The following is a 26743-nucleotide window of genomic DNA, read 5'->3' as shown; positions in this document are numbered from 1 at the left end:
TAAATATGATAGAACCTGCTAGCCCAGCAAATGATAAATTTTGCATAAGGAGACAGTATCCCTAACTCCTCGGTAGACACTTAATGAATATTTCAAACAAAGAGCCTCGGTAGCTGCTTCACAGGCTCCTGATGAATTAAATGGGGTTTTATTACTGCCAGGATTAGCTCCTCTTGTCGCCTCTCGACCTCTCCCATCTCCCTCACTTGTGCATGACACACAAGCCCCTCCAGACTAACCAGGTTCCTGGAGCCTGGTCAGGGAGTGATCAGAGGAAGGGACTGGTCAGCGTCCTGGGTTGAGAAGTGTCTCCCTCCCCCGAAAATTCCACGTCCACCCAGAATCTCAGAATGTGACCGTACTTGGAAACAGAGACGGAACTGCAGATGTCATTAGTTAAGAGATGGTCATACTAGATTAGGGTGGGTCCTAAATCCAACAACTGGTGTCTTTAGAGGAGAAAGAAGAGGGGGATCAGACACAGACACACGAGGAACGAGGCCATGCGGCAATAACAGTGGGTAGAGACCCGAGGGGTGCAGCCACAGGCCCCCAAGGAACGCCAGAGCCGCCGGAAGTTTATCAGAGCCAAGGAAGGCTCCTCCCCCAGAGCCTTCAGAGAGAGCGTGGCCCTGCTGACACGAATTTCAGACTTCTGGTCTCCGGATCCGTGAGAGTGTAAGTTTCTGTGGTTGGAAGCCAGCAGTTTGCCATACGACACTACGGCACCTCGTAGCAGATGAATACTGTCTGGAGAGCGTGTCTGTGCATTCGTACTGGTCTCCCCCAAAGATACCTGAGCCTATCATTTCGCGGGACGGCCAGCTTTGTCCCGCCCCCTTTAATGTCATTAGTATAGACAGTGCACCTGCCAGCAGCCTTAGAAGATCAGACTTCAAACCACCCGACCTCCTTTCTTGGTGCTGACCCTGAGGATGTTTTCAGCTTCATTCAGCCCTGCTCCGTACCCTTTTCTCTGCGTCCCCAGCCCATCCGGCTATGAGTCTAACAGACGAGGAGACAGAAATACGGTGAGAGGATCTAAAAGACAGAAAGAAACCAGGAGAACCCCATTCTCTCACCACCTGGTATCCCATCCATGGGAAAATGACTTTTTAAAAAAACTGTGAAGTGCTGCTATGGGAGGGGCTGTGGGCTCCTCAAATTCCTATGTTGAAGCCTGAAACCTTGTACCCCAGAATGTCACTGGATTTGGAGACAGGATCTTTCAAGAGGTAATTAGGTGGAAATGAGGTCACTGGGGTGGGCCCCTAATCCCATCTGACTGGTAAGGAGAGATAAGGACCCTGCACGCACAGAGGGGAGACCACGTGAGGTCACAGGGAGAAAGTGGCCACCTACAAACCAAGGAGAGGGGCCTCAGAGGAAACCAGTCCAGCCAACACCTCAACCTCAGACTTCCAGCCTCCAGAATTGGGGGGAAGTAAGTTTTTGCTGTTTACGCCGCCCAGTCTGTGGGACTTTGTTATGGCAGCCTCTACAGATTTATCCAAACTGCCTCTAAGCCCAGGCCTCGTGAAAATGCACACGCCCCAAATGACTGTCTCGCTTAGGAAAAGGCAACACAGACGGGAAAAGTGCTACTTGAGTGTTCAATATTAGGTGAAATATAATGCCCTCCAGAAGCACAAGAATTTATAAAATGTATGCACCTAATAATGTTTCCAGGAGCTGGGACGTGCGAATGGTTGCTCGTCCCACCCACTCAGAGCCCTGGCCAAGCGGGTATTTCGGTGTGACTTCCTTCTTTTATTCAAAGTCCACGATGCCAAAGCACTCCTGGTGATTATTTTTATTGAACACTTTGCTCTTCGCCCTCCTGCAAAATATTTTCCTATTTCCCTGTATTAAGGTGTGGCGCATTTTAATAGCCCCAGGGCTGTTGCCATGGGTTGGGAGGTTTAGCTCATTCCCAACCTTTTAATCAAGAAACCAAGGTTACAGGCCCCAGTCCAAAAAGGAGGGGTCAATGCCAGGACCTGCATATTTTCCAGGCCCCAGACAACTCTCAGTTAGGCCAGGAGAAGACTTTGAAGTATCCCCTCACCAACCAGTTATAGAAGGGGAAAAAAAGAGCCTAACTGCTAAAACCACATGCCAAAACATAAAATTTACATTAAAAACTGTGAAATTATTCTTTTTTCTTTAGAGATCTTACTGATCAAAAGTCAAAGTTACTAAGAAACATCTCATAACAAAACTAAACATGTGATTTTAGAGACCTGATTACAAAGAAACATTCAGAATTTCTTCTAGGAGCTACCTGACTCCTGGTAGATTTCAGTTGACTAAATTTGACTCTAAGTATTGGTGACAGAAGGAGCATCTCCTTTGAGGAAGACTCTAAAAGTTAGAAGATATGGAAGAAGAAAAAAGTGATTGTCACAGGAGCTTGGAAGCTGTTTAAATAAGTCCTCTCTGCCTCCCTAGGATTAGACTACTGCAAGGAATTTCAGTGCCAAGGAAATGTAGCAGTTGGGAGCTGAACACGCAGATGGGCTTACAGAGAGAACAGGCAGCTGTCTTCCAAGAGGGGATTTCTCCCTGCACAGTGCCCTCCCCGGGTACCCCACCTCTATCGAAAAATAGAATCCTCCAAAGATCAACCAGCATGAAAATCCACCTAGCAGTTTCATCACCCAGCTAGAGAATCTGTCCCCAGTTAAAATGCAAACGCATGAGCAGGAGTAACACACTGTGGATTGTTGGATGCCTCGGTGCTCAGAGTTGTATTCAGTCTTTTCCCAAAGGTGCCTAAGGGAGGATGTTTAACTGGGAAAAGAGGGGAGAGCCCAAGGTTAAAAGGGGACAGTAGGAATCCATGGAGGACAAATGAGGGTGTCCTGAGGAGGGACAAAGGCATCAGAGAACAACACATGGATTCCATCCTGGTTCTGAATGGGCAAGCCCCACTGGGTGCTAATCTGGGGGTCAGGCACGTGGGAACCTTGAGTCAGAAGAGGCAAATCCTCTCCCCCAAAATCAGTTCCATCTCCATAGGAGGATACTATCCAGCAATCAGTAGCATAGCCAAGAAGGAATTCGAGATGTTAGACTAAGATAACAACAAATAAATGCTGCCAATGGGCTGGTGATGGCAACTCATGCAAACCTATAACCCACTGAACACTAGGTCTGCCTTGGTTTCATTTTGCAAAACATGGCTTCTAAGTTAAAGTTATTCCTGCCGGCAAGTTCTCCTATTGTAAAAGAACAGGACATTAAGGAAAAATCTGTTTCTAACTAGAGTTTCTTATAGCTTATGCTTGCCTGACTCAAGTCCCCATTCACTTACTCCCTTGACAAGCTTTGGAAAGGCTTACAGAAAATAAACAGGTGCCCCTTCATAACTAAATAATTCCCCAAATTAAATCCACCTCTTTCTCTACCGGAAAATAATGCCTACTCCTGTTCCTTCCACAGATACACAGAATTACAGACGATTCTCCATCTGCCATGCTAATGGGTCAATGGAAAAAACAAAAACAAAAACAAAACCTCACTCTTGAAGAAGAGTTTCAACATCCTCCCTCAGAACAAACAACAGACTGAAATGGGCAGCTAACAATTAGTAAAAGAATGGACTGATTCACCTTTTACTACCCTTCTTGAACCTAGAGGGAGTGCTAGTAAAAAAAAATAAAATAAAATAAAAATCTAACCGGGCAGCTGAATGGGGACGGTTGAGGCAAACAAAACAAAACAAAAAACCCAAGATCTAGATGAACTTCAGGGTCATGGAGCCATCTGAAGTGTGATGGATGTTACAGACCTTTGGCTTCTAAAAACACATATTATTTTGCATAAAATGTCAAGAGATACATGAACCCTTTGGTGCCCATTCATGGACCCCCAGAGGTATAGAATCTCTGCCTAATTTCTAGAATTTACTCAACAATATAATTGCCCACTGAGAGGTACCTATAAAAAGGCTCTCTGCCACATTCTTTATAAAAGCCTATTACTGGAAACAACCTAGAGCACCATCAAGAGGGGACTAATTAAGTAAGATCATGGCCAGTAACAAGAATGGGATGAATCTATGAGCACCCCAGGAAACAAAGGCCAAAAATGTGTTTTCACTGAAAAACACAAGGTAAGAAACATTGGGCCAAGGATGACTGTATAAACATGTTATTTCTGAAAGGGCACACAAGGAACTAGAAACAGTGTGTGTGCCTGAGATGGAAGCCTGGGCCATAAAGGGCTTGAAGTTGGCAGAAAAATTACTTTTCTATTTTTAATCCATGCTATTACTTTTTTAATTAAAAGAAAACTAGTTGGAGAGAGATAAATAAGTAGCTGAATGGAGAGAGAGAGAGAGAGAGAGAGAGACTTATGGTTTAAAAAAATAAACTTCTGGTCTAGCTAAGTCCCAAAATATCCCCAGCCTTGAAAACAGTTGATATCGTAAAACATTTGGCAGCAAGACATAAATAGGAAAGTATCTCATAAATGCTTTCCCCAGCCCGGTGGGGCTGCCGCCGCCACTCAGAGCAGCTAAACCCCCTCTACCACAGTGTGGCTTTCCTGGCTTTCCTCTCACCGAACCAATTATGGAACATTATAACAGCAGCACCAATATTATTTTTTAAAGGCCGATGTTACTCACTAAATACCCACTAAACTGATCTCCTTGCTCCATTTACAGCCAGCTTAAGGGCAAATCCAGATAGCGCAAAGAATGCATCCTTGGGCTCGATCTGCATGCGGCAAGTCAGCAAATAGCCATTGTCAGCTTTAGAGTCTTCAAATGCCTGACCCCCCGCCCAGGGGTGGCCAGGTGAACAGAAGAGCAACCTTTCTGGAGATGGCTGGGCTCCCTCAGGCTCGGCAAACCATCTCTGTGTTCTCACAAGGGATCTTCGCCTTACATCTGACCAGTTAGCAAGGGTGACCAAGGGTAGCCTGGTCACAGGTTGGGCCTAGGTGTGTGTTCCTCAACAGAGGACAGGACTGCATCTCCCTCCCACATGGCCCCCCACTCACCGCTGAGATCCAACAGTCCCGGGAGGCTCTCCTACAGAGCCAACTCTCACTGGCCCTATGTTCTCCTGGCCCCACTGGATAGGGTCTATCCAAGGGACTGCCACTGTTCACCTTCTTTGACTGACAGGGTCTGAATCCCCCCACTGTGGCCTTGAAGATAAAAAAAAAAAAAAGGGATAGAATAAAATCTGGCCAACTTTTTCACCCGAGAGAAGGCTCAGAATCAGAACCTTTATGAGGTCTTCAAAAGGGTCTGCAGGAGAGTAGCATCATATAGCTAGTAAGGTTTGACAAAAGCCTTCTGTCTCTGTGTTCCCACGGTTTGGCATGACAAATGACAAGCTTTCCTGGAGGATGGGGCTCCAGATAGTTCCGGACTCTCCAACAGAAGGGGAACACCAGAAAACACCTAAGTCGCTCTGATTCGAGTATGAATGGCACGTGTGATTGGAGGCAGGGGGCAGGATGTTCGTGCTAACCCTCTCAGCTGATGTTTGGTGAGTCTGCACTTGCTGACTACGTCCCACCGAGGAAGTTGTAAGAGGCAGTGAGGATCAACCCAAGTGGGGAAGATATTTGAGTTCTGCATGAATAATTCGTGCCGGACACAGTCGGAACACAGATCGGTGAGAACGGGCATCGCTGTAACTTCAGCACATTTACTCCCCCTGAGGGTCTAGAGATCACCTGAGCCTACATGTGGTAAACACATCAAATTCAAATGCCAGCACAGAAACGTGAAAGACTCTCCTCCCTTGAATCACTAATGCGAAGACAGTGACCAGGAGCTGGTCTGTTTCTCCCCGATTCATCAAGAGAGAACCTTGTGCAAGGGAGGAGGCTCCCCATTCTCAGCATCTTTTCCGTGGTTTTAGCCCCAACTCTGTGGTCTATGGAAGAAGTGGGGAGGGCAGGGGGCATACATTTCACAGCCTGGGACTTCAATCAATTCAAAGGGAAAGAAAGACATCTACCGCTCCTCGTGCTAACTGGCCCTTCAATTAGCCAAATGCCCTGAATGAGCGTGCAATGATGAGACAAGGAGGGACAGTCTTCCCCAGAGACTGAAAAACCATGTACCCCTTCCAGTGCACCCTCCACTCCTTGTCAGTGGGCCACGGCCCGGTTGCACCTCCCCGGCATTTAGCAACTGCGAGGTGCTCCCTCTCAGGGAGGGTGTTCCCTCTACCTTAAGAGAAAAGGTGTTTGGGGGTTTTCTGGCTCCCAACTGAATCAGTGAGAGAAACAGCTACAGCTTCCCAGGTGCATCAAAAAGAGGAAAGTCATGTGGATGGAAAGGAGCATTCACGGTCCATCAGACAGCAGGAGATGGAGGGACAAACGCTAGGTGCTGTAACCCAAATCAGCCCAGTGCCACCAGAGGGGTCCTGGTGCACTTGGCCTAGCTGGGAAGACATAGAGAAGGCCCTGTGAGCTCCTGTGTGGTAAGCAGGTGGTTTGGAGAGCAACAGGGAAGGAAGGCACAGGGCCAGACACCGGTTCGGCCCTGTGCCACGGTGGGGTAAGTCACATGCATGGACAGGACAGAACATGGGTCTGTCCCTTGTCCTTCCTCTGCCACCAGGCCCAAGCCTAGGCTGCCTGACCCAGCCCAAGGTCTGCAGGGAGCTTGCCTGAAATAAGCCCAGCTCTACCTATCCGGATGGAAAGTTCACTCTCTGGGAAGAGCAGCCTGGGACCCTCAGTGTCAGACTTCTTCATCGACGCAGGGGCGAAGTTCAGTGCCAGGGCCGTCGGGGGGTCTTCTGTGGCACCCTGAAACAAGAAGCAGTGACGTCACTGTAACACCCCCACCACCTTCACTCCCCAGACCCCTCCAGCTCAGAGCCACCCGGTCAGCCGGCCGGTCTCTCCCAAAAGCGCCGGGGCTGGGCTCACAAGGAAGACGACGAGCTTTCTGGCTGTAGAGCTTTTGGGGTGACAAAACCCCTGGGATCTGAGGATCGATTGATGCTGATCCTAGAAATGGGAAGAACACGTACTGGGAAAGAGGGGGGCCCCCAGCCCACGCTTCATCACCGCAGGGCAAAGGGCACAAGGGACTCAACTCCCGAACTGTCCCAATAAGGCTATGTGGTAGGTTCTCTCGGATGGCAGCCTTGCCGCATACAGGAACAAGGTCAACATTTTTAGGAACTGACCACCTTCATGTTTCTCATGAGATCCAAAGGAGAAGCAATCCAAACAAAAGCACCTCAAAAGAAGGAAACAGCGACAGTCGCGGGGACCCAACATATTTGGAGTTAAGTCCAGACTGACCTTAAGACGGCCATGTCACCCTTGTGCTTTGTCTGTAGCTAGTTAATGTGACTGTCTCTACATTAACTAGGCAAAATCTCAATTTCAATCCCCGATGTTTATTTAATACTTATAGACCGCCAACTTTGTGGCTCCTTGGTGAATAAGACAAAGTCATAGCTTCTCATGAAGCCTACATTCCAGTAGGAACAGATAAATGAATCCATAATGGGGCCGAGCTTCTCTTCCAAAGGCATCTGTGGAAACCCCCCAACCCTGCTGACGGCTTACAAATGCACAGGATCCCGATGGGGATGAGGAAGATGAGTAAGCACCCCCAAAAGGGCTTCCATCCTCCAACTTCATCCAAACACACTGATGCTAGTCGCTAAGGGAAGCTGAGTAGAATCATCTTGGTGGGCAAAAAAAAACAAGATATTTTTTTGAAATCCAGGCAAAAATAGTTCCAAACAGAAGGTTCCATTTAAAATATGTGCCTCTAATATGGGAGAGGAGAAGACTGATGATCCGACCATTGAAATGCATCCATTTATAAGCAACTACTAAAAGTCCTGGCTAAGCTGCTTTCATGAAGGAATCTCATCAAAGTTATGCCTGGCTGTGTCTTACACACACACACGCACGCACAAGTTGCCTCCTTGTTTTCCAATGTCACTGTGGATCAGAAGCAGAAAGAGAATCTAATAATTCAGACATTTTAATTCATTATTTCTTTCCGATGATATGCTGAAAATAAAAACATAAGCCTTTCCTCTCATATCTTCCCATTTGTCCAATAGATCAATATTGTCCTAATCATTTTATTGGCAACGTCCTCCATAACACACTTTGAATAAGGATGACGACACCTCATTGAACCTTGTTGCTTAAAGCTGGGGTTGGGGGGCGGAAAGCCTCATGGCTCTGTTTGAGCTTCCCTCGTTCCGGTCGTGGGGTCCCTTTGTGGAGTCCCAGGGGCTGCAGGATCTCCCCTGCTCTGTCCCTGGGAGGAGCACAGACAGAGGCGGCCTGTCACGCCAGATCACACTCGAGGTTGGCACTACAGATGGACGGGATCGCGGGGACAGAAGGGACTTGGAGAGGGCCAGTCTCTCCCCTGTCGAAAGTCCCTGTCGGCACCCCCGGGTGACAGCTGGTGTCTGCACCGCGCCGTGGACGGGAGTCACAGCCCTTTGTTTACGTGCTTTAATTATTTCTAATTCTCTGCCTCAGTGCCCATTGCCAGTGTTCCGGGGGAGAGGCGGGGTGCAAAATCACGCAGGCTGAAAACTACCATTCTCAGTGAAAACCGGTCTCTCTAAGCGGCACCTTGCTCAACGGGCCAAGTGAGCAGCATCGGGCATCTGAATGCTGAGGAACACTGCTTTCGAACGATTTAGGATGGTCAGGGCCCCAAAGCTCCTCACATTGTTGGTAATGCTGGAAACTCATAAACTCTCAGACCCTTTTTTTACGGTGAAGGTAAGAATTTTGCCACTTTTTCTAGGAAGCCTGACTGCCTTCGTGTATCTGGCAAATTCTTACGAAGTAGCAACCGTGTCCCAGAGCTGTGCCAGGTTCTGGCAAAACAAAGTTAGCCGGGTCCCCTGTCCTCATGAATCTTGAGTTCTCCTTCCAGCACAGACAACAAAGTAACAATAAATGCAAAACAGAGTGCCAGGAAGTGATAACGCAAGAAGACAAGGGAGTCCCAGTCAGCAGAGCGGGATGCGCCCTGGGTTTTGGTGTCCGGCGAGGCTTTGTTCCAGCACCTGACAGGTGTGCTAGCCGGCTGGGAAATGTTAAGGATGGAGCACTCCCCTCCAGATAAGATGCTGAGGGAGGCCTCTCTGAGACCGTGGCATTTGAGCAAAGACCTGGATGTCAGGGAAGAAGCCACAATGATTTCTGAAGACCGTGTTTCCGGCAAGGCCCAGCAAGGCAAGCGTCCCCCTGTCCCGCCATCTCCTTTCACCACTTCATCCCACCTCCAACTCACTTAGAAGCTGTCCTTCTAAAAGCTAGACAAGGACCCAGCACATCCCACCTGGCCCGGCCCCCTCCCGTGCTCCCCACCCCACACCCCTTCTGGGGCCACTGCGCAGCAAGAAAGCTGCAGGGCGCACCCACAGGGTGAAGCCCAGCACTGCTTCCACACCCCATGCCTGGCAACGCTCCCTATGTGTCTCTGAGCCCAGACACGGCTGGCTTCCCAGCACTCCTTCCACATTCCCTTCTGGGATTCTCAACGTCCCCACCCTCCCCACTCAACCGCTGATGAGGACAACAGAAACAGAAATACATCCCTCGGAATTTCAAGGAATGGCTCCCATGGGAGATGCCAATGCTGCTTTGTTGGCTCGTTCATAATGCCCATGGAGGTGGGGGAAAAGTCAGGAAGCACCTGCAGGGGTGACCTGCAGAGCTGACCCCACCCTCACTCCCTGGAGCCCTGGCCACTCCCTGAGCCCACAGACTGCAGGTGGAGGGGGCGCTACCTTGAACACAGGTCTGTCCGCCAGTGACCAAGACCCCGGGGAGAAATTCCTTCTCTACATCTTCCTCTTGCTCTGCTGATGGCAAGACAGCCCTCTTTACTTGTTATCACTGCCTCACATTTCTGGGGCTTTTCTATTCTTTTGTAATCTTCTGCAAAGCTTTTCCATTTGTGCTCCCCACTCGATCCTTGCCGGCTCTGGCAAGGACAGCAAGGTGAAAGCATGATCCCCTCCAGAGCAGACACTTGACTAATGCAAGCTGCTCCTGACTCTCCATCACAGCCCTGAGAGCTGGCTCAGCCGCCCGTCAGCGGGAAAGGGTCTGGCACTTCTGACTGGGCTCCTGCATTGCTCTGTCACCAGACTGTCAAGGTGCCAGACATGCAGGCTCCTTCTCAAAGTACAGGTCTTGATTTTCTTCAGCACCACCCCCTCCCCGCAAGCCCTCTTCCAGCCCCTCTCCCCCATCCCCACCCACCCCTCCAAAATCCAGCATGGTCCTGAAAGCAGGGAGGGGGCTGCTGGGAGACACCAGGCAACACCACCCAGGACCACCAAACTTGAGACTGCTGTCTTCTTGTGACAGAATTATTATTTATTATTATTATTGGCTCAGAGCAAGTGTCTGGTTCAGAACAAACACAGCCATTTCCACCCACTCTGGAAGGGCTGCACAAAGGGGCAGGAGATGGAGAATAATTAACACTTTCCAGAAGCCAAAGAGAAGGAATGGAGAGGAAAGGGAAGAAGGAAGAAATAAAATGGGGGGAGGGCGAAGGAAAGCAGCCCCCCAGGAAAGCAGCCCGCCCTTTCCATGAGAACATAAAGGCTTCAGAAAATAATACATACATCGCCTCTAAGAAATAACAATCCAGGCGCCGCTCATCGGGGCTTGCTGTCCCAGGCATGAGGGGGACAATTGCTGCTCACTGAAGTTTCTAGAGCCCCAAAGAAATGAGTCCCACAAGGAAAAGCCTAGAGCACAGCCAGGGGGATGCAGCCATGTCCGGATGAAGAAGTCTGTAAAGGTAAACGGAAGCCCCCTGCCAAAGCGCAACTGGACATGGGTCACTAGGAGCCAAAGCGCTGCAGGCCCCAAAACTCATCGCAAGCAGTTCGATGTGTTTGCTCCAAGTCCCAGTGGCCGACTTCCACGTGTCCACCTGCCTCTGGCTCTTCCCCCACTAGGATGTCAACTGCTACGAACACCTGCCAGGGAGGGCAGAGCATTCCAACCTCTGATACTCATGGGTGCGCTGCCTGCCACGGTCGTTCAGGCTGGGGGAGTTCTGGGATGACTCTGAGTTCCCCCTGCCCCACGGAGTGTGGGTTCTTGAACTGAGGTTGGCCCGTAGGTCAGAGCTGTCTAATGAGGGGTGCAGGGAAAGGTCAGAGGATTAACAGGGGCCCCTGCCAGCCACCTAGCCACAGGTAAAGCGAGGCAGTGTTACACCCCAGCGGGGAGGGAACGAGGGTCCAAGCGGGGCCGCAGCCCCTCCCCTGGGGGACTCGGGGCAAGCTGATGCTGGGGAAGATACCCAGAGCCCCTGGAGGCTGTGCCTCCTCCTCTGCACCCAGCCTCTGCCTCCCAGTATCCCCACTTAACCCAGACACATAAGGTGACATTAAATAATTGATGCTGTTTTTATTACCGGGAAATTGCAATAATAATGACACTCATAACACAATCTTAAATTATCCCACATAATGGAAAAAAAATTAAATGTCACCCGCTGATCACTGGCCAGAATAGGGATGACACTTACATAATAGACGACCTTCTCTCCCAGGGAGCCGGGCAGCAGCCTGCTGCCCAGGGCCTGGCTGGCCCCAAAGCCAACAGGGACACAGAGCGGTGTAGACACGGAGGTAGAGGGTACAATCCTGCCTCCGGCTCTCTCAGGCAGGACGCTGCCATCTTTCTTACCTCAGTTTCCCTATGTGTTCAGGGATCATGGGTCATTACCAGGAGCCTTGCAGACAAGGAAAATCACAGCTCAAAGAACTTGGTCCCCCCTGGTTTGCCCTGCCTGAGCACACTAGGATTGCACCTCTAACTCAGTCTATATCCCCTCTCCCTATGACGACAGCACAGCATCCAATCAATGGCCAGCAAGGCAGGTTTTCAAGCTTCTAACTGCTCGATACTGGAGACTTTTAAAATCTGGGCTGAAGAAGACTGAGCTCCCTCCTCCAGGAAGCCTTCCTGGATAGACCCAGCCTCGTTTGGATTAGAAATGCCTCCCTCTCTGTGCTCCCCGGACATCCCACACATGCTTCTGTCACAACATTTACCAAACGGCACATGGTAACTTCCGGCGTCCTTGGCTACCTCAAAACCGAGGGATTCTCAAAGTGGGAGCCATGTCTTCTGGCTCTTCTGTCAGGGCTCAGTACTGTGTCAGCGTTCACTAACCCCATTAATTTCCAGGAATGAACAATATTCCCAAACCTCCAAAATGAGAGGGGAAATGTTGCGTAACATACAACACAAAGACCTAGGTGACCACAAAATGTTTAGGCCTTGAGAAAGAAAGAAAGAGGGATCCATGCAGAATGGGGAAGCAAAGGCTTCAGAGTATTCAAGGCGGTCTAGCTAAAGGCAAGAAGCAGGTCTTCCCACCCACATCCACTTCTGCCCTCCTGATGATGACGTTTGACCCTCAACACCAGCCCTGAGACCACGTGAGGATGGGTAGCCCCCTACCCTGCGACTCGCCACCCAAAGGCTCCGTGTCCACGCCCCTTCCTGGCAAGAGCGCTCAGAGTGGGACAGCCCAACTTGCTCCCCTTGAAGCTAAGACCTTTCCAGTCTGAAGCCCATGACCCCTCCAAGGCCACGTCTTCCCCCTTCCTGCCCATGTCCTCCGTGACCTCAGCCTGGAGCTTCACAACGGCAGAAGTTAATTACGGACTTCTAGCTATATTTAAGCTATGTAAGTCTGCTATCTTTTTAGGGACAAAACCTTCTCCTATTTCTGATGCCAAATTACTATTCGTAATCAAGCCAATTTAATCATATAAAACAGATTTTAAAGCACCACACAGCTCTGCAAAGATACAGCTCTCCGAGAGCCTGCAAAGACAGCCCTCCCATCGCTGGTCCAGGTAAGCGGCTCTGCACTTATGTTCCAAAGAGTCAAGCGTTCTGCTAGCATGGCTGATAGAGATGGGGGTTGGCAGAGTTTTCCAAACTATTATGTGTTTTCTTATAACTCAAAATATAACTTTTCCTTAAAACAAAAATACAAATATAAAGAAATGCAGGTACCTAGGTATAATGAGGTCTTTTCTTTCCAACCCTCAAGGATAATCATCATTTTTAACCTACCTCTCAGCCTAGTCCTGGAATTCATTAAAATACACCCTTATGATCCACACTGAACCTTTTCTGGCTTCTCAGCAGTTTGAGAACCCCCAGCTGGGCTGTCTCAGGCAACTCTTTCTTACCTATGTTCTCCTTTTGAAAGATATCAGATCCTTCTAGAAATCTGCTAAAAGACAAGATTTCTCTGCCCAGGGGGGAAAAAAAAAAAAAGCATGTGTATCAGACGCTTATTGGTAGGTAACAAAACACCCCCAGAACTCAGTAGCTTAATGCAACAGTTATTAATGCTCGTGAGTCTCCAGTCAATGGGGCGCTGCTGTCGATCTGCTGCCTGGGCTCAGGCAATGTTGCCTGGACTCCTGGCTTACCCAGGGGTTGGACGGTCCAGGATGGCACATGTATCTGGCGGCCCGCAGGCTGCTGGCCAGGAGTTGTCTGACTCTTGGCTGGGAAACGCAGATTCTTCTCCATGTGGCCTGTCATCCTCTAGCAGACGACAGTGGATTTATTCATACGGCGAATTCAGGGTTTCAGGGGCAGCGAGATAAGGTGACGTCCAATGTCAAGTGCCGTTCAAGTCTCTGCCGGGATCACATTTGCTACCATCCCATTGACCGCAGCCAAGTCAGTGACCACTGAAGTCAACTATACCTCTTGTTGGAAAGATCTAATGTCATGTTGCCTGAGTACGGATGGCAACAGGGGAGGGATCTGTGGCCATTTTGCGATCTACCACAGCACATATGTACAGATACATCAAATGTTGCACCAAACATCAGGGAGCCCGCGAACCGCATGCAGCCCCCCACGTATCTAGCCTATAAACAACTGCTCCCGAGTAAACCCACTCATTCGCCCAAAACAGTGCTTCTCTGATGGGGACCCAAGGACACATTCGCAGAGGTCTGAAAGTTTTACATAAATTTTTTTTTACTTTTGTATTTTCATTTAAATGATAATCTACAGAAAAAAACAATACTAACAATCTGAATCACCAAGGTGACCCCTTTATAACCAAATCCTACTGCTCGATCTCAGTGCCTTTGTTTGCATTTGTGTTTACGATCGAGTCGGTCCAAGCTAATTGCGAAAGCGCAGATTCAACAGACAGATTATATGTTTAAGCCAAGCTGAGACCAAATGATGTTGTGGAGCTCCGTACAGATGATAGAGGCCTCCAAGTAGTCCTAGCACAGCAGCTGGAGAGCTGACTCCATCCAGCAGCGTTCACTGGACACACGTGCCAGAACCAGTATTAGAGAAGGCACCTCTCTTTGCACAAAACCTCTTGTTACACTGTGCTCAGCTTCTAACGTGCCCTCTGACATTATCATATGTGATCCTCCATATCTTTTTTTTTTTTAAGATTTTATTTATTTTTTAGAGAGCGAGCGAGAGAGAAACAGCATGAGAGGGGAGAGGGTCAGAGGGAGAAGCAGGCTCCCCGCTGAGCGGGGAGCCCGATGTGGGACTCGATCCCAGGACCCTGGGATCATGACCTGAGCCGAAGGCAGACGCTTAACCATCTGAGCCACCCAGGCGCCCCCTCCATATCTTCTTTTGATGTTGACCGACAGGTAGCATCATCACCCTCGTTATAGGCTGAACTTCCCCACTACTAAAATTCCTACGTTGAAGTCCTAACCCCCAGGACCCCAGAATGGGACTCTATTTGAAGGTAAGACCTTTAAAGAGGTAATTAAATTAAAATGCAGTTGTTGGGATGGGATGTAATCTAATCTGACTAGTGTTCTTATAAGAGAAGGAAATCTGACACAGACATGCATGCAGAGAAGACAATGTGAAGACACAGAGACAAGATAGTGGGCGACATGCCAAGGAGAGAGGCCTGGAATGGATCCTTCCCTCAGGGCCCTCAGAAGGAACCAACTCTGCCAATACCTTGATCTTGGACTTCCAGCTTCCAGAACAGACAATAAATTTCTATTGTTTAAGGTAACCAGTTCTGTGGTATTTTTTTTACGGCAGTCCAAGCTGACTGATGCAAACCCGCACCCCCATTTTACATTTGAGGAAACTAAGTCATAAAAGCTAATGACTTACCTAACATCACACCATTAGTCAGAGGCACAAGCAGGATTTGGACCCAGAACTTCTGACTCCAAATCTCTCTACTCCTCCTACCACCAGGCTGTGGTCAACCAGGAATGTACTAAGGCAACGTACACCTCAAGAAGCGACCCCACCAATACTGACCCAAGGCAGGCGTGCGGGAACACGAGCACACACCAGGCGCAAGGTTGGGTGCCGCTATGTTCGGCGGGGAGAGTTGTCTGAGCATGGTGTTCACACAGGGGTAATCGGTGCCCTGTGTCTCTCCAGGCCTGGCACAATCCCTGAGACGGGGAATCACGACCTTCAGCGTCTCAGCCTACACATGACGGCCTGTGAACACTCACTTCATGGGTACAGGTGGATGGAAACTGCAGCAAGATTCTATGGGGTAATGGCCCAACCTCATAACTGGGTCTCCAGGCAACAAGAGAAGAACCTAGAAATCTTACCGCCAATAAAGATGGCCTACAACGGAAAGCAAGACACACACAGAGGTCAGAAGGGACAGAGGTGCCTTCAGCACCAAGTCGGGGGCACTGAACTATCCATCCAGGGAACTAGAGACATAAGCACTAACTCCGACAGAGGAGGAGAGAAAGAGCAGGGCTGAGACCTCAACATAGCATCAGTGTTTCTGTCCTGAGCCACTTCGGCAGAGCACGGCCTCTCCCACAGCCCACCAGGGAGTGGCCCAGAAGGACAGGGGAGGTGGGGACAGGACGGTGGTGCCCGCCCCCCCCAGAGTGTGGGGAGGCCTTCCAGCACTGTCACCCCCCTCACCCTCCATCATCAGACCCTCAGCCTCCTGCCCCACTCAGCAGCACCGGTCCCCAGGGGGCCTCGACCACCAGGGTCTGAAGCCTCAAACCGTTTCTGAAAATCATCTGTCTGTCTCCCAATTGTTGTGTCTCCAAGGCTGAGACACACAGCTTCCTACACGGGACCGTGACCAGGGTATAGGGCCCAGAGGAAGCCAGCTGGAAAAGGTGGAATCAGGGGCCCCTTAGTGACTCAAAGGAGGGCAGAGAGAGGAGGGGGGGTACCTTGGGTGAGGGTGCAAACCCCTGAGCATTTTTATGCTAAGGAAACAGCATGCAAATGGCATGCAAACCACTTCAAAAGAGAAGCTCTGGCTTTGAAGAACAGACTTGATTTTTTTTTTTTTTTTAATGGGGCTTTATCCAAGGCATCACTCTGCTCAGAGCAGAATTAATTATTCAACGTTATCTGGGCTTGATGAGCACTTGGCAGCTGAACGCCAACTGGAGCTGCCTGCGTCTAAGGAATGATTTTCTGTTTCCTGCTGTGGGGAGGTGGAGACCCGCATCTTCCCCTTTTCTTTCTTCCCTAAGCCTAAGTTCCAAAGCACACACTCAGGGGGAGACACACAGCCTGCTCCTATGAGGTTACCACTGCTGCACAAAATCCCACCCGGTCAGGGGCGGCGAGCATCCATCATTTCCTATGCCCGTTTCCAGAGGTCAAGAATCCAAGAGTACATTTAAACTGGGTCCTTTGCTCAGGGTCTCCTCGGGAGGAAATCAAAGCCACGATCTCAAAAAAAAAAAAAAAAAGAGTGATAATGAATGCATAATAATGAATCCAGGGCACCTGGGTGGCTCAGTTGGTGAAGCGTCTGCCTTCAGCTCAGGTCATGATCCCAGGGTCCTGGGATTGAGCCCTGCATTGGGCTCCCTGCTCAGCGGGGAGTCTGCTTCTCCCTCTGTCCCTCCCCCCTGCTCGTGTGCTCTCTCTCTCTCTCTAATAAATAAAATCTTTAAAAAAAATCAATCCAGCCTGTATTATATTCATCTTTATACCAACCTAGCTGTAAAATATAACTTTTAGTCTTTTTTGGTAGAAGAAGGGGCCCATGAAAGTCCAAAGGTAAGCCAGGTTGTGGTGCCTCTTTGGGGTACACGCTGGTTTTCCTTGCACAGCTCTGCGGTGATTAACAAAGGGCAAAAGAGCTTGTCGGGGCAAGGGGAGCCAGTCAAGCCTGTGGTCCTACAACGCTGACCTTTGGACTAAGTGACAAACCAGGATAGTCCCCAGGCCACTGCAGGACTGTGCTGATATGCTAATTAGTGTGAGGGGAACAAATTAGCCCCAAGTTATAAACACGGGGCTAATAAGGCCATGTTTGGTACCAGGATGAGCCACTTGGTTTTGTCAGAGTCCATGGTTATCCTGGACTCCTAATTCCCATCAACTACCTCACAGCTGGGAGCCAATGGCCTCCAGGGGGAGGTAAGGATATAACCGAAGCAATTAAAATCCTTCTCAAAACACCAGAAAATGGGAAAAAGACTGTTCATTACTAACAATGTCCGTAAGACACTTATCCTATTAGAAATCCCATTAAAAAGGAAAAGAGGAAGAAAAAATTGTGTGTCACTTGCTTTGACTGGAGTTAAGTATTAGTGGGAGATACCTAGGCGGTAGGATGAAGGGGGTACAGAAATGCCAGCAAGACTTGGGGAAAGTGGACATCAAGATAAAAGCATAAGGGAGGGGCTTCCTGGGTGGGGAGGAGGGCAGGATGGACGACCACGGGAAGCTGCAGAGATGGCAGGGTCAACGCCATCCCAAGAGTCGTGAAGCCTGAACCAGAAGAAAGCTCTGCTGATACCACACTTCAACTCATGCTCGTAAAACAAGGGACTTTGGCGCGGACAATGCGGAAGGCCTGTTCTACCCCCAACCTTAGATAAATCTACAAATGTCTAACTCTAGACAAAGGCATATGCTCTCTCCATGGGAAAACCCCACCAGCCACTCCTCCCTGTTACTTTCCAAGACACTTCCATGGTGCATCTTGAGCAAAAAGCCCTCGGCTGCAAAGTGGGACTTCATCCCAGCTGGATCAGGGTGATGAGCCCGCCAGGTGACAAGACCAGCAGAGGGCAACAACAGGTGAATCTAGAGCCAAAGGGGCATCAAGGGGGACAGTGGCTGCCATCTTCAGTGCAATAAGGTTGCAGGGCTGTCTTTTCTCGGGCAGAGGTTCCTCGTGGGAACATCACACCCGGAGGGCTTGCAAGAGGAAGAAGACCCAGCTCTCCTGAGGATGGATTCCCTGGGTTTCAAGGCTGAGAAAAATGGGACGCCCACACGAGCTAGCCCAACTAGCTTTCAGGCATGGGCACTTCTCCCAAGAGGATTATCTGTAGACCACAACTGCCTCCCTACCCCACAGGGAAGCTGAGCAAATACCCACAGCTGGGAGATATGCAGGTTTTGAAGGTGATGGTATTTTCAGAAGTTCACGGACCTACTACAGTGAGAAACCATACCTTTTTATTATAGAAACAGCACCCTGCTGAGATGAATCTGCATACGAGTATGTGTTATGTGCCTGTGTCCCTGTTATGTGGAACACCCAGATAACAAATATATCCCGGTGGACGTCTGAAATTGGCTTCCACATCAGAGTGCCCTCCCAGGAAGGAGACCAAAGGGCTGACGTGTCCACAGGTAACCAGGAGGGTTAGACTAATTTAAGAGAGAAAAAGCATAATCGTCTCCTCCCAAACTAGAAAAACAATCCATCATGGAAAGCTCCGACAGTCAGGGGAGAGAGCCTTTGCAAAAAACACAAACTGGTCGGAGGCAAAAAGGAACTGATTGCTTTCCTCTAGCACGTATGTGCAGGTGGAACGATAGGGGAGGCATTCCCACTGAACACCTTCCGAGCAGATGCAGGAGGCCAGCAAATCAGCCTCGGCTTAACCAGAGTGCTGGCTGGAGAGAGTCATTGTCAGGGTGCGTGGGATCAAGGAGAGGGTTAATATGCAGGGTAACTGTGTCCTGGTCCCTAGACTAAAGAGAGCGCTTTCCTCTGCGGGCTCTGTTCCTTTCCACCCTCCTTGTTGTTTTTTCAGGGGAGCAACTAATATCAGTCAGAACCCCCCCTTCCCCACCCCGCGCATCATCCCTCATCTGACCTGGAACAGCATCCTGCATGCCTGGTGGGCACAAGAAGGCAAGATTAATGTGTTCCCCCTGGGGCCTAGAAAGCAAAGTTCGGATTTGGAACAAATGCATACCTGGAAAATTACCTATTGTCCCCCAAATCCCATGAGCTAAGAGGCCAAGCAGGAAGGAAGGTGTCCATTATTGAATTAAGAGGGGCATCTCCACAAAGGTAAATACGGACAGTGCAAGGCTCAGTGCAGGAAACAGTATGGACGGATTCACTGCAAACTGGTTGCTTGACATTGTCTTTTACCCCCATTTCTAAGACTAGGACATTTGTGTGGAGGTATCTAGGTGAGGGTCTGAAGGGCTACTTCAGGAGAGAAGATGAACGGGCAGCAATAGCCCCCCTCCAGCCCCCTGACTGCCGCCCACCTGCCTGGGGGACCAGGGAGTGAGGCATGTGTCCACAGCGGCCCCGCCTGCCGCGCACACCCATGCCTGAGCCCTCTGCACCGGGTCGGTGAGGCCGCAGGGGGAAAATGCGAGAGTTTCACTGCAAGCAAGATGTAACCAGTCTCAGCCCCAGATTATTCTACCCTGGGCCTCCCAAAGTGTTAACTAAAGGGAAAAAAATATATTTACTATGGGGGGGCGGTGCACTGACTTCCCAAGCCATGGTTCTTCTGGCCCTAAGCAGCCCCCAGCAGGAGCAGGGGATCAAATCCAGTTACCTTGACTCCCCCACCTGAAACGCACACCTCATGGGTCTGCACGGGAAGCCAGTGCCACGGAAGGGGAGGTCGCAGAGTCCTAGTGCCCTTCCCATGCCTGGGGCACATTCCCCCAGTTACGGGGCCACGCTATTGGCAGGAAGCAGGACCACGGGGAAGTTTAGATGTGTTAAGGGAGCCCAACACCAGGGCCTGGCCTAAGGGAAGGATGGGCAAACCAGCTGGTTCCAGCCTCACAGAGGAGGGCTTCCCAGGGAGGGCTCTACCTTCTTAGGGGGTCCAGTGCGGGAGAGAGAGACAGGGGGTGGGATGAACAGAAGATATGAGCCACGGCAACCGTCCCCTAAAACAACCCCCTGGGACAAAAAAAACAGGGCAGTTCCAGAGTTCCACAGCACCAGCCAGGGAACCGTAGGCGTGAACAATATGTCACATGTGTTCTCACGGGCTCTCTCCCTCTTTTCCTCTCTTCCCCTCCCCCTCCCTGTGCATGTATGTGTGTCCCTCTCCCTCTCTCCTTTTCTCTCTCTCTCTCTCTCACACACACACACACACACACACACACACACGCACTATATTTTCTATGAGTATTTTCAAGACTCCTGTAAATACACAGGAAAAACTATCCAAAAGGAGTCACACCAAACTCATCTCCCAGATTTCTGGGAAGACCAAGACCCTGAGAATAGATGGTGATCGAAGACAATGGATGTCGTTCTGTAATATTTTGTAAAGATCATGAAGCCCAGAGGGCATACGTGACACGTAGAGTTCATCCCAGAATATCACGGCCTCTAGCATATTCTCCCCAAGCCTGGCATTCCAGCCTCTGGGGCTCCTCCTCCCAAAGTGGACTCATCCTGCCAAAGTCCGGGGATTGGTCCCCAGGGAGAAAGAGGCCAGGGGCATCCGGCACCACAAGCCAGGGCTTCCCAGTACCCACAGGAAGTCCCAAAAGTCCCAAACCATTGGACCTTTATGCTTTCAACATTTGAAAAGCCAGCTTTTAAAACATAAGACAAATAATCACTACATAAGTCAGGGTCCTTTGTGGGGTCAGAGAAAAGATGCCAACAGATCAATACTCTCTCTTCCCTGCACTGAAACCCCTCCCCTGAAAAAAAAATTAAATTAAATTTTTCCTCTTAACCAGGAACCTGCTGCGTAAGCTTGCAACTTTCTGCTTCTCATGGCTGTAAGTTCTCACCTTTACATTTGCAGTACTATTTATTTGGGCTGGGAAACATGAGCCCATTAGAGGTGACAAGCCCATCATCAGAAGCTGTACGTTCAGAAACCAGCCACACCATACTAATACAGGATTTCCCTTTTATGCCTGAAACAAAGAGAATCCTGAGTGTATGCGTTGAATTGCCAGACAGGCAGGCCAGAGAAGGTGCTAATAACAGAACATATATAACAGCCCTATTAACTTAATATCTACATGAAAAATCAAGCGTTGACATCTTGCTGAGGGCAAAACTCATCAAAGAGAATTAAGTCCACTGTAATATACCAGGATCTGCCCCAGGAGGCTCTTATTTTATGCCTATTAAAAAGGTGATTGGAGGATTAGTTAAGAGAACAGCAATCCAGGAGGGGCCTGAGTCAAAGAACTGTGAGTCCTGGGGTCATGCTGGGCTTCTAACCTCTCCAAGGGGGTAAGAGGAAGGCTCCCCATCAAAAGCAAAGCAGAGAACCAGTAGAAAGTCATTTCTCCTGAAGGGACTCCTGCAAGCTCACCTCACCGGGCCCAACGGGCTCTCCTGTGTGTTTCCTTGTCCACGCCACCCCCGTCGGGCTTGGGACTCAGTGTTCCTGCTCACCTCTCCAGTGCTCAGGGCGCAGGCTGACGGCCAGCAGTACCTCCCTGCGCTGCCGGACAGGATCACCAAGAGGCTGAGTTTCCTGCCTCTGAATCAGCCAGACCTCTTGTTTCTCGAATTTCATGCTTTTCCGTCAGTCTCTGCTTACCAAAGCACGAGGCAGGAGGAGAGAAAAGGTAAACCACAGAGTGATGGTGAGTGCTCTTTCACCATGGCCCTCTCTTAAGACAGGTGTGGGTGTGGTTGAGAACCTGAGTTAAAATGAGACTTTCAGTAGCCTGCTTATAGAAATCATCAGGTTTGGGGGCGCCTGGGTGGCTCAGTCGTTAAGCGTCTGCCTTCGGCTCAGGTCATGATCCCAGGGTGCTGGGATCGAGTCCCACATCGGGCTCCCTGCTCGGCAGGAAGCCTGCTTCTCCCTCTCCCACTCCCCCTGCTTGTGTTCCTGCTCTCGCTATCTCTCTCTGTCAAATAAATAAATAAAAATCTTAAAAAAAAAAAAAACATCAGGTTTGTATTCACCATCCCTCACCCAACGCATGCACACAAATACACACACACACACCCAGTTCCTCTCCCTCTCTCTCTGAAAATCAGTTTATTTCTCAGGTGGCCAGAAATCAGCTCTGGGTTGACTATGCAACTCTATCTCCCATAGGAAATGGCATGATATCCCCAATTTTCATGAAAACCTCACCTCTTATTCCCAAACCCCTGACAGAGAATGTGATTTCTCCTATTTTCCATCCAGATAGAGAGCAAGCATTAAAATCACGCAAGTGAGACCGCCATCAGCCCCTGTGATCAGTAGCTCTTCAAGGAAGTTTGGCTCTGACTCGAGCACAGAGCAACAAGTGTGAACAGGTTCTGAGCAGCTCCCTTTCAGCCTGAACCCCCAGGAGTGCACCTGTGGGCCAAACTCTTCCTTCCCCAGAAGGGCGACCCCCCGCTCCAGGAGCCCAGGGCTCCCCCAACCCAGTATAACTGGGTACACGAGACCTAAACTGGTTTGTAGTCTGTTTAACTAAAGAAGAGAAGCCGCAGGTGGTGGAGGGGACCTCCAATGCAGCCATTTGGGGAGTCAAGATTTTATCTAACAAAGCACCTCTGGTTTGCAAAAAGGGGCTGAAATCCCGACTTTAGGCAAAGTGTGCAGATGCAAGTTCTGCTTCCAACCTGCTCGGACGTGAGTTTCTCTCTGGAATGGGAGTGAAGACATTTATGTAAGGATTTTAGCAGGACACCTGGCATGTAATAAGCCCCAATTAATATTGCTGTGATTATCATCATCTCATTATTACATGGAGTACTGTGACTGGGGCTGTCTTCGCAGTAGAAACCACAGGGACAGGGACAGAAAACAGACTCGGTGTCGTCAGGCTCCCAGCACAGAAGAGAACAAGACATTTCACGGTGACCAGCGCCATGTTCTCCTTTCACCGCGGATGATGGCTCCATCATGGCCTGTCACTTTAGGAAAGTGAGGGTGAGGCTCAGTGGACGGAAGGAGGCAGGGGAGGGTGCACAGCCAGGCCAGGTTTGGGCATTACAATATAGACAGCCATCCCCTGCCAATCCTTCCATTTGATAGATTCCCTCTGCAGTCTCCCCATCCAACCATAAGCCTAGTATTTACCCAGCAAAAGCAGTGTTTGTGTGCATTGCCATCTAAAATCTGATAAGTATGGAGACAGAAGAGAGGCTGCCTGCTTATGAGGCATGAGGGCAAATACAGCCAGCTCTTTAAAGAGCCATTGAGCTAATCAATACCCCTCGCTTGCTTCCATTCAGGGGCCCTGGGCCCACGGAGACTTAATAATTATTTTCCATTGTTACCTCCCTCAGAGAAGCTTGAAAAGAAAAGGTCGCTGTTTCTAAGTTTGTTCTCCTCTATTTGCCAATGATGGATTATTTCCCAGACCGCAGCCACCAAAGTCAGTCCGCACAGGACCTTGCGGGGCTGACTTCAGAAAAGGATGTTGTTCTACACAAGGAACGTGCTCTAGTCATCATGTTTGGTTGCCTGGGCTCCTGCCCCCCACCTTCTCTGCCAGGGTCAGGTTTTGGGCAGACCTCCCATTGGACATTCTTTTTCTTTGTCCAGAACTCAAAAAACAAAGAGCAGACTCTGTGGGAGGTCAGGCAGGAAGGTGGAGGATGCTGTGGGCTGCTAGATGCCATGACCAGCTCCTTCAACCTGGCTCCTTCCTCTTGAGCGACCACACAGGCTTCCAGCTAAGCCCTTGTGCCCGCCATGGATACCTCCATGGTTCTGCTCGTCCTTTTTGTAAGGGAATTTGAAGTAATGGTAAAATAGAAAAATGACAGAAGCCCTCTTTTCCATGCATAAAAGTCAGTTCAAATAACTAGTTAAGACTAGGTTTGACTAGAAGAAACAGAAAATCTGGGGCGCCTGGGTGCCTTGGTCAGTTAAGCATTGGACTCTTGATTTGGGCTCAGGTCATGATCTCAGGGTTGTGGGATCGAGCCCCGTGTTGGACTCTGTGCTCAGTGCAGAGTCTGCTTGAGATTCTCTTCTCCCTCTGCCCCTTCCCCAGCTCATGCTCCCGCTTTCTCTCTCAAATAAATTAACAAAATCTTGAAGAAGACCAAGAAGAACAAGAACAAGAAGGAAAAAAAGAAGAAAAGAAAAAGAAGAACAAGAAGAGGAGAAGGAGGAGACAAAAAACCCTATCGTAGTGACTTAAACACATAAAGGGCTTATCTGTCTCACTCAGCAAGAAGTCCTGGGGTCAATAATCAAGCTGGTTCCGTGGCCCCAAAACGGCCCAGAGGAGCCAGGCTCCTTCTGGCTTCCTGCCCTGTCGCCCTTAGCCATGTGGGCTGCATCCCCAGGTGCTACCCTGTTGTTCCATGAAGGAGAAGGGGTGAGGAGAAGATGAGAAGGAAAACCACCCCCTAAAGACCTCCACCAACCCCGTCATCTGGGTCTAGCCGCAAAGGAAGCTGCCAGATTGAGGCTTTCCAGCTGGGCACATCACGAGGTCAAACAAAATTGGAGTTCCATTAGAAAGGAAGGTCGGGTATGTGGATGTTTGGCAGGGCATCCATTCAGCTGCTGTAACAAAAATAGAAAGTTAGCAATGGCCTAAGGACAAGAGATTATTTCTTAGGAAAAGGTCCTAGCAGTCGATCTAGGGCAGGTATGGAGAATAGAGCAGGTATCAGCGAGGACTCAGGCTTGGAGGATGATGAGAGTGAAAAAAGCAAAATCTTTGTATTGTTATAAAGTTAACTCACTTTTTCATGATTCAATTTATTATTATTATTTTAACCTCCCATCTCCCCTTTGAAGGGATCTCGAGGAACTTCGAGACCAGTCCCCGGACCACATTTTGAGAACTACCATGTTAGGGTCACAGCTCCCTAGTAAATGAACAAAGGAGTCTGGACATCACGGGTGGTAACGTAACTTGGCCCCCGGGGCCTAGCATTCACTTCCCATCCCACTTTTCCACTTACAGAATCTTTTATAAAGTAGTAACTGACATGTCGGAGGAAGTAGGAGTCATCTGTTGGCAACCACTGTTCAGAAAAGTACATTGGGGGAGGAGGTCTTAATTTGTAGGAATGCAAGCAAGTTTTTCTGTTAAGTCCCTGGATCACACATTTCAACGACTCCTGGGCCAGGCGTGGTAGGCAGAATTTCTAAAACAGCCCCCAAAGATGTCCTGCCCTAAACATCAGAACCTGGGACTAAGACAGGCTCTAAGTCCCATGACTGTGGTAGGTTGTATGGCTCAGTTGTCCTTAGGAAGGGAGATGACCTGAGAGGCCTCCTCTAGTCACATGAGCCCTCGGAAGCAGAGAGCTTTCTGGGGTGATGTCAGAGATTCAAAGGTAAGAAGGAGCTGATGTACCACTGCTGGTTTGAAGATGGGAGGCCATGTGGGGAGGAACTTGAGTGGCCTTATGGAACTGAGAGCAGCCCTTGGCCAACGGCCAGCAAGGGAATGGAGGGACCCCACTCTTCTGCCAGCAGGAATGAGTTTGGAAGAGCACTCCAGGCTCCAGATGAGAACACTGCTGGTCGCCATCTCAATTTTAGCTTGAGACCCAAGCAGGGAACCCAGCCCGTCGGCCCAGATTTCAGACCTAGAGAACTCTCAGCTAACAAATAGGTGCCGTTTAAAGCCACCGAGTTTGTGATCGTTTGTTATGCAGCAAGATAAAGCTAACACACCAGGGCAGGGAAAGAGGTGTGGCCCGGGGCCTAATCCCTGCAGACGAGACCCGGCTTGCACATCACTGAGGCAGTAGGAGAGCACCCCCTTGCCTTGGTGAGATAAACCAGTAACGAGGTTTAGATGAACCACCTGCAAAAGCATCAGAGCACGGGAAGAGACAACGAGCAGCTCCCCACAGTGCCCAGGGAAAGGGACTCAGGAAGATGTGTGGAAAATAACCATGAGGCACTGGCCCCTTATATAATATACACAAAATAAACAGCTGTCATAGAAACCTACACAGCAACAGTGAGTTTGGGAAAATGAGAGTCACATTAGTGGTAATATCCAAAGGGCAACAGCTCCCCAAGTGAATGAATGCTTTCATTCAATAAAGCAATAAACTGAGATGCCCTGGAAAACTCCATCAGCCAGCCAGCTGCCTCGGAGAGCAGAGGTGCCCAGGAATTAGGCTCCATCAGCATTTGCTCCCCACAGCCTCTCCAACCTGCAAAACTGTGGGAACAAAAACCAGCCATGAGTCACGGGGCCACCAGAGAAAAGCAAACAGAGTGTCAGTACCCAGGGCTCTCCATCATCGCTGGCTTCCTGGCTGGGACGGCCGTTGGGAGGCTTCCAGGACCTTCTCCAGCCTGCGGTGCAGACAAAACCACATAGAGACCCCGGTAGCCCCTCACTTCCTGGGGCCTGGGCCCCCATCTGTAAACCCCAGGAATAGCGCTCATCTTCCCTGGCCCTGGGGCTTTCCTTCTTTCCTTCCTTCATCTGAGACTCACTGAGCATTTACCGACATCAGTCCCTCTGTTGGGGGCTGACAGTTGGGCTGAGAACAAGGCTGACAGGTGCGTGTCCTCAAGGAACCTACAGTCTAGTGGGGAGGACAGAC

The 26743-nt window shown here is 49.7% G+C and overlaps 1 protein-coding gene across 8 annotated transcripts in view; it reads right to left on the bottom strand.

The window, feature by feature from the left end:
• Nucleotides 1-26743, bottom strand: part of SLC39A11 (solute carrier family 39 member 11) — a 559067-nt gene that overhangs the window by 455347 nt on the left and 76977 nt on the right. For 7 of the 8 annotated variants that reach the window (XM_035026140.1, XM_035026142.1, XM_035026145.1 and 4 more), the window contains exon 5: nt 6645-6786. In XM_035026140.1, coding sequence (XP_034882031.1) covers nt 6645-6786 — 142 coding nt within the window. The remainder of the gene's footprint in view (nt 1-6644; nt 6787-26743) is intronic. The other variant, XM_035026141.1, reaches the window with a different exon arrangement.

Source organism: Mirounga leonina, unplaced genomic scaffold, assembly GCF_011800145.1.
Source record: "Mirounga leonina isolate KUSES-001 unplaced genomic scaffold, KU_Mleo_1.0 Mir_197, whole genome shotgun sequence".
NCBI lineage: Eukaryota > Metazoa > Chordata > Mammalia > Carnivora > Phocidae > Mirounga > Mirounga leonina.
The sequence above is the reverse complement of the archived record's forward strand: the minus strand, read 5'-3'. Positions and strand labels throughout refer to the sequence as shown.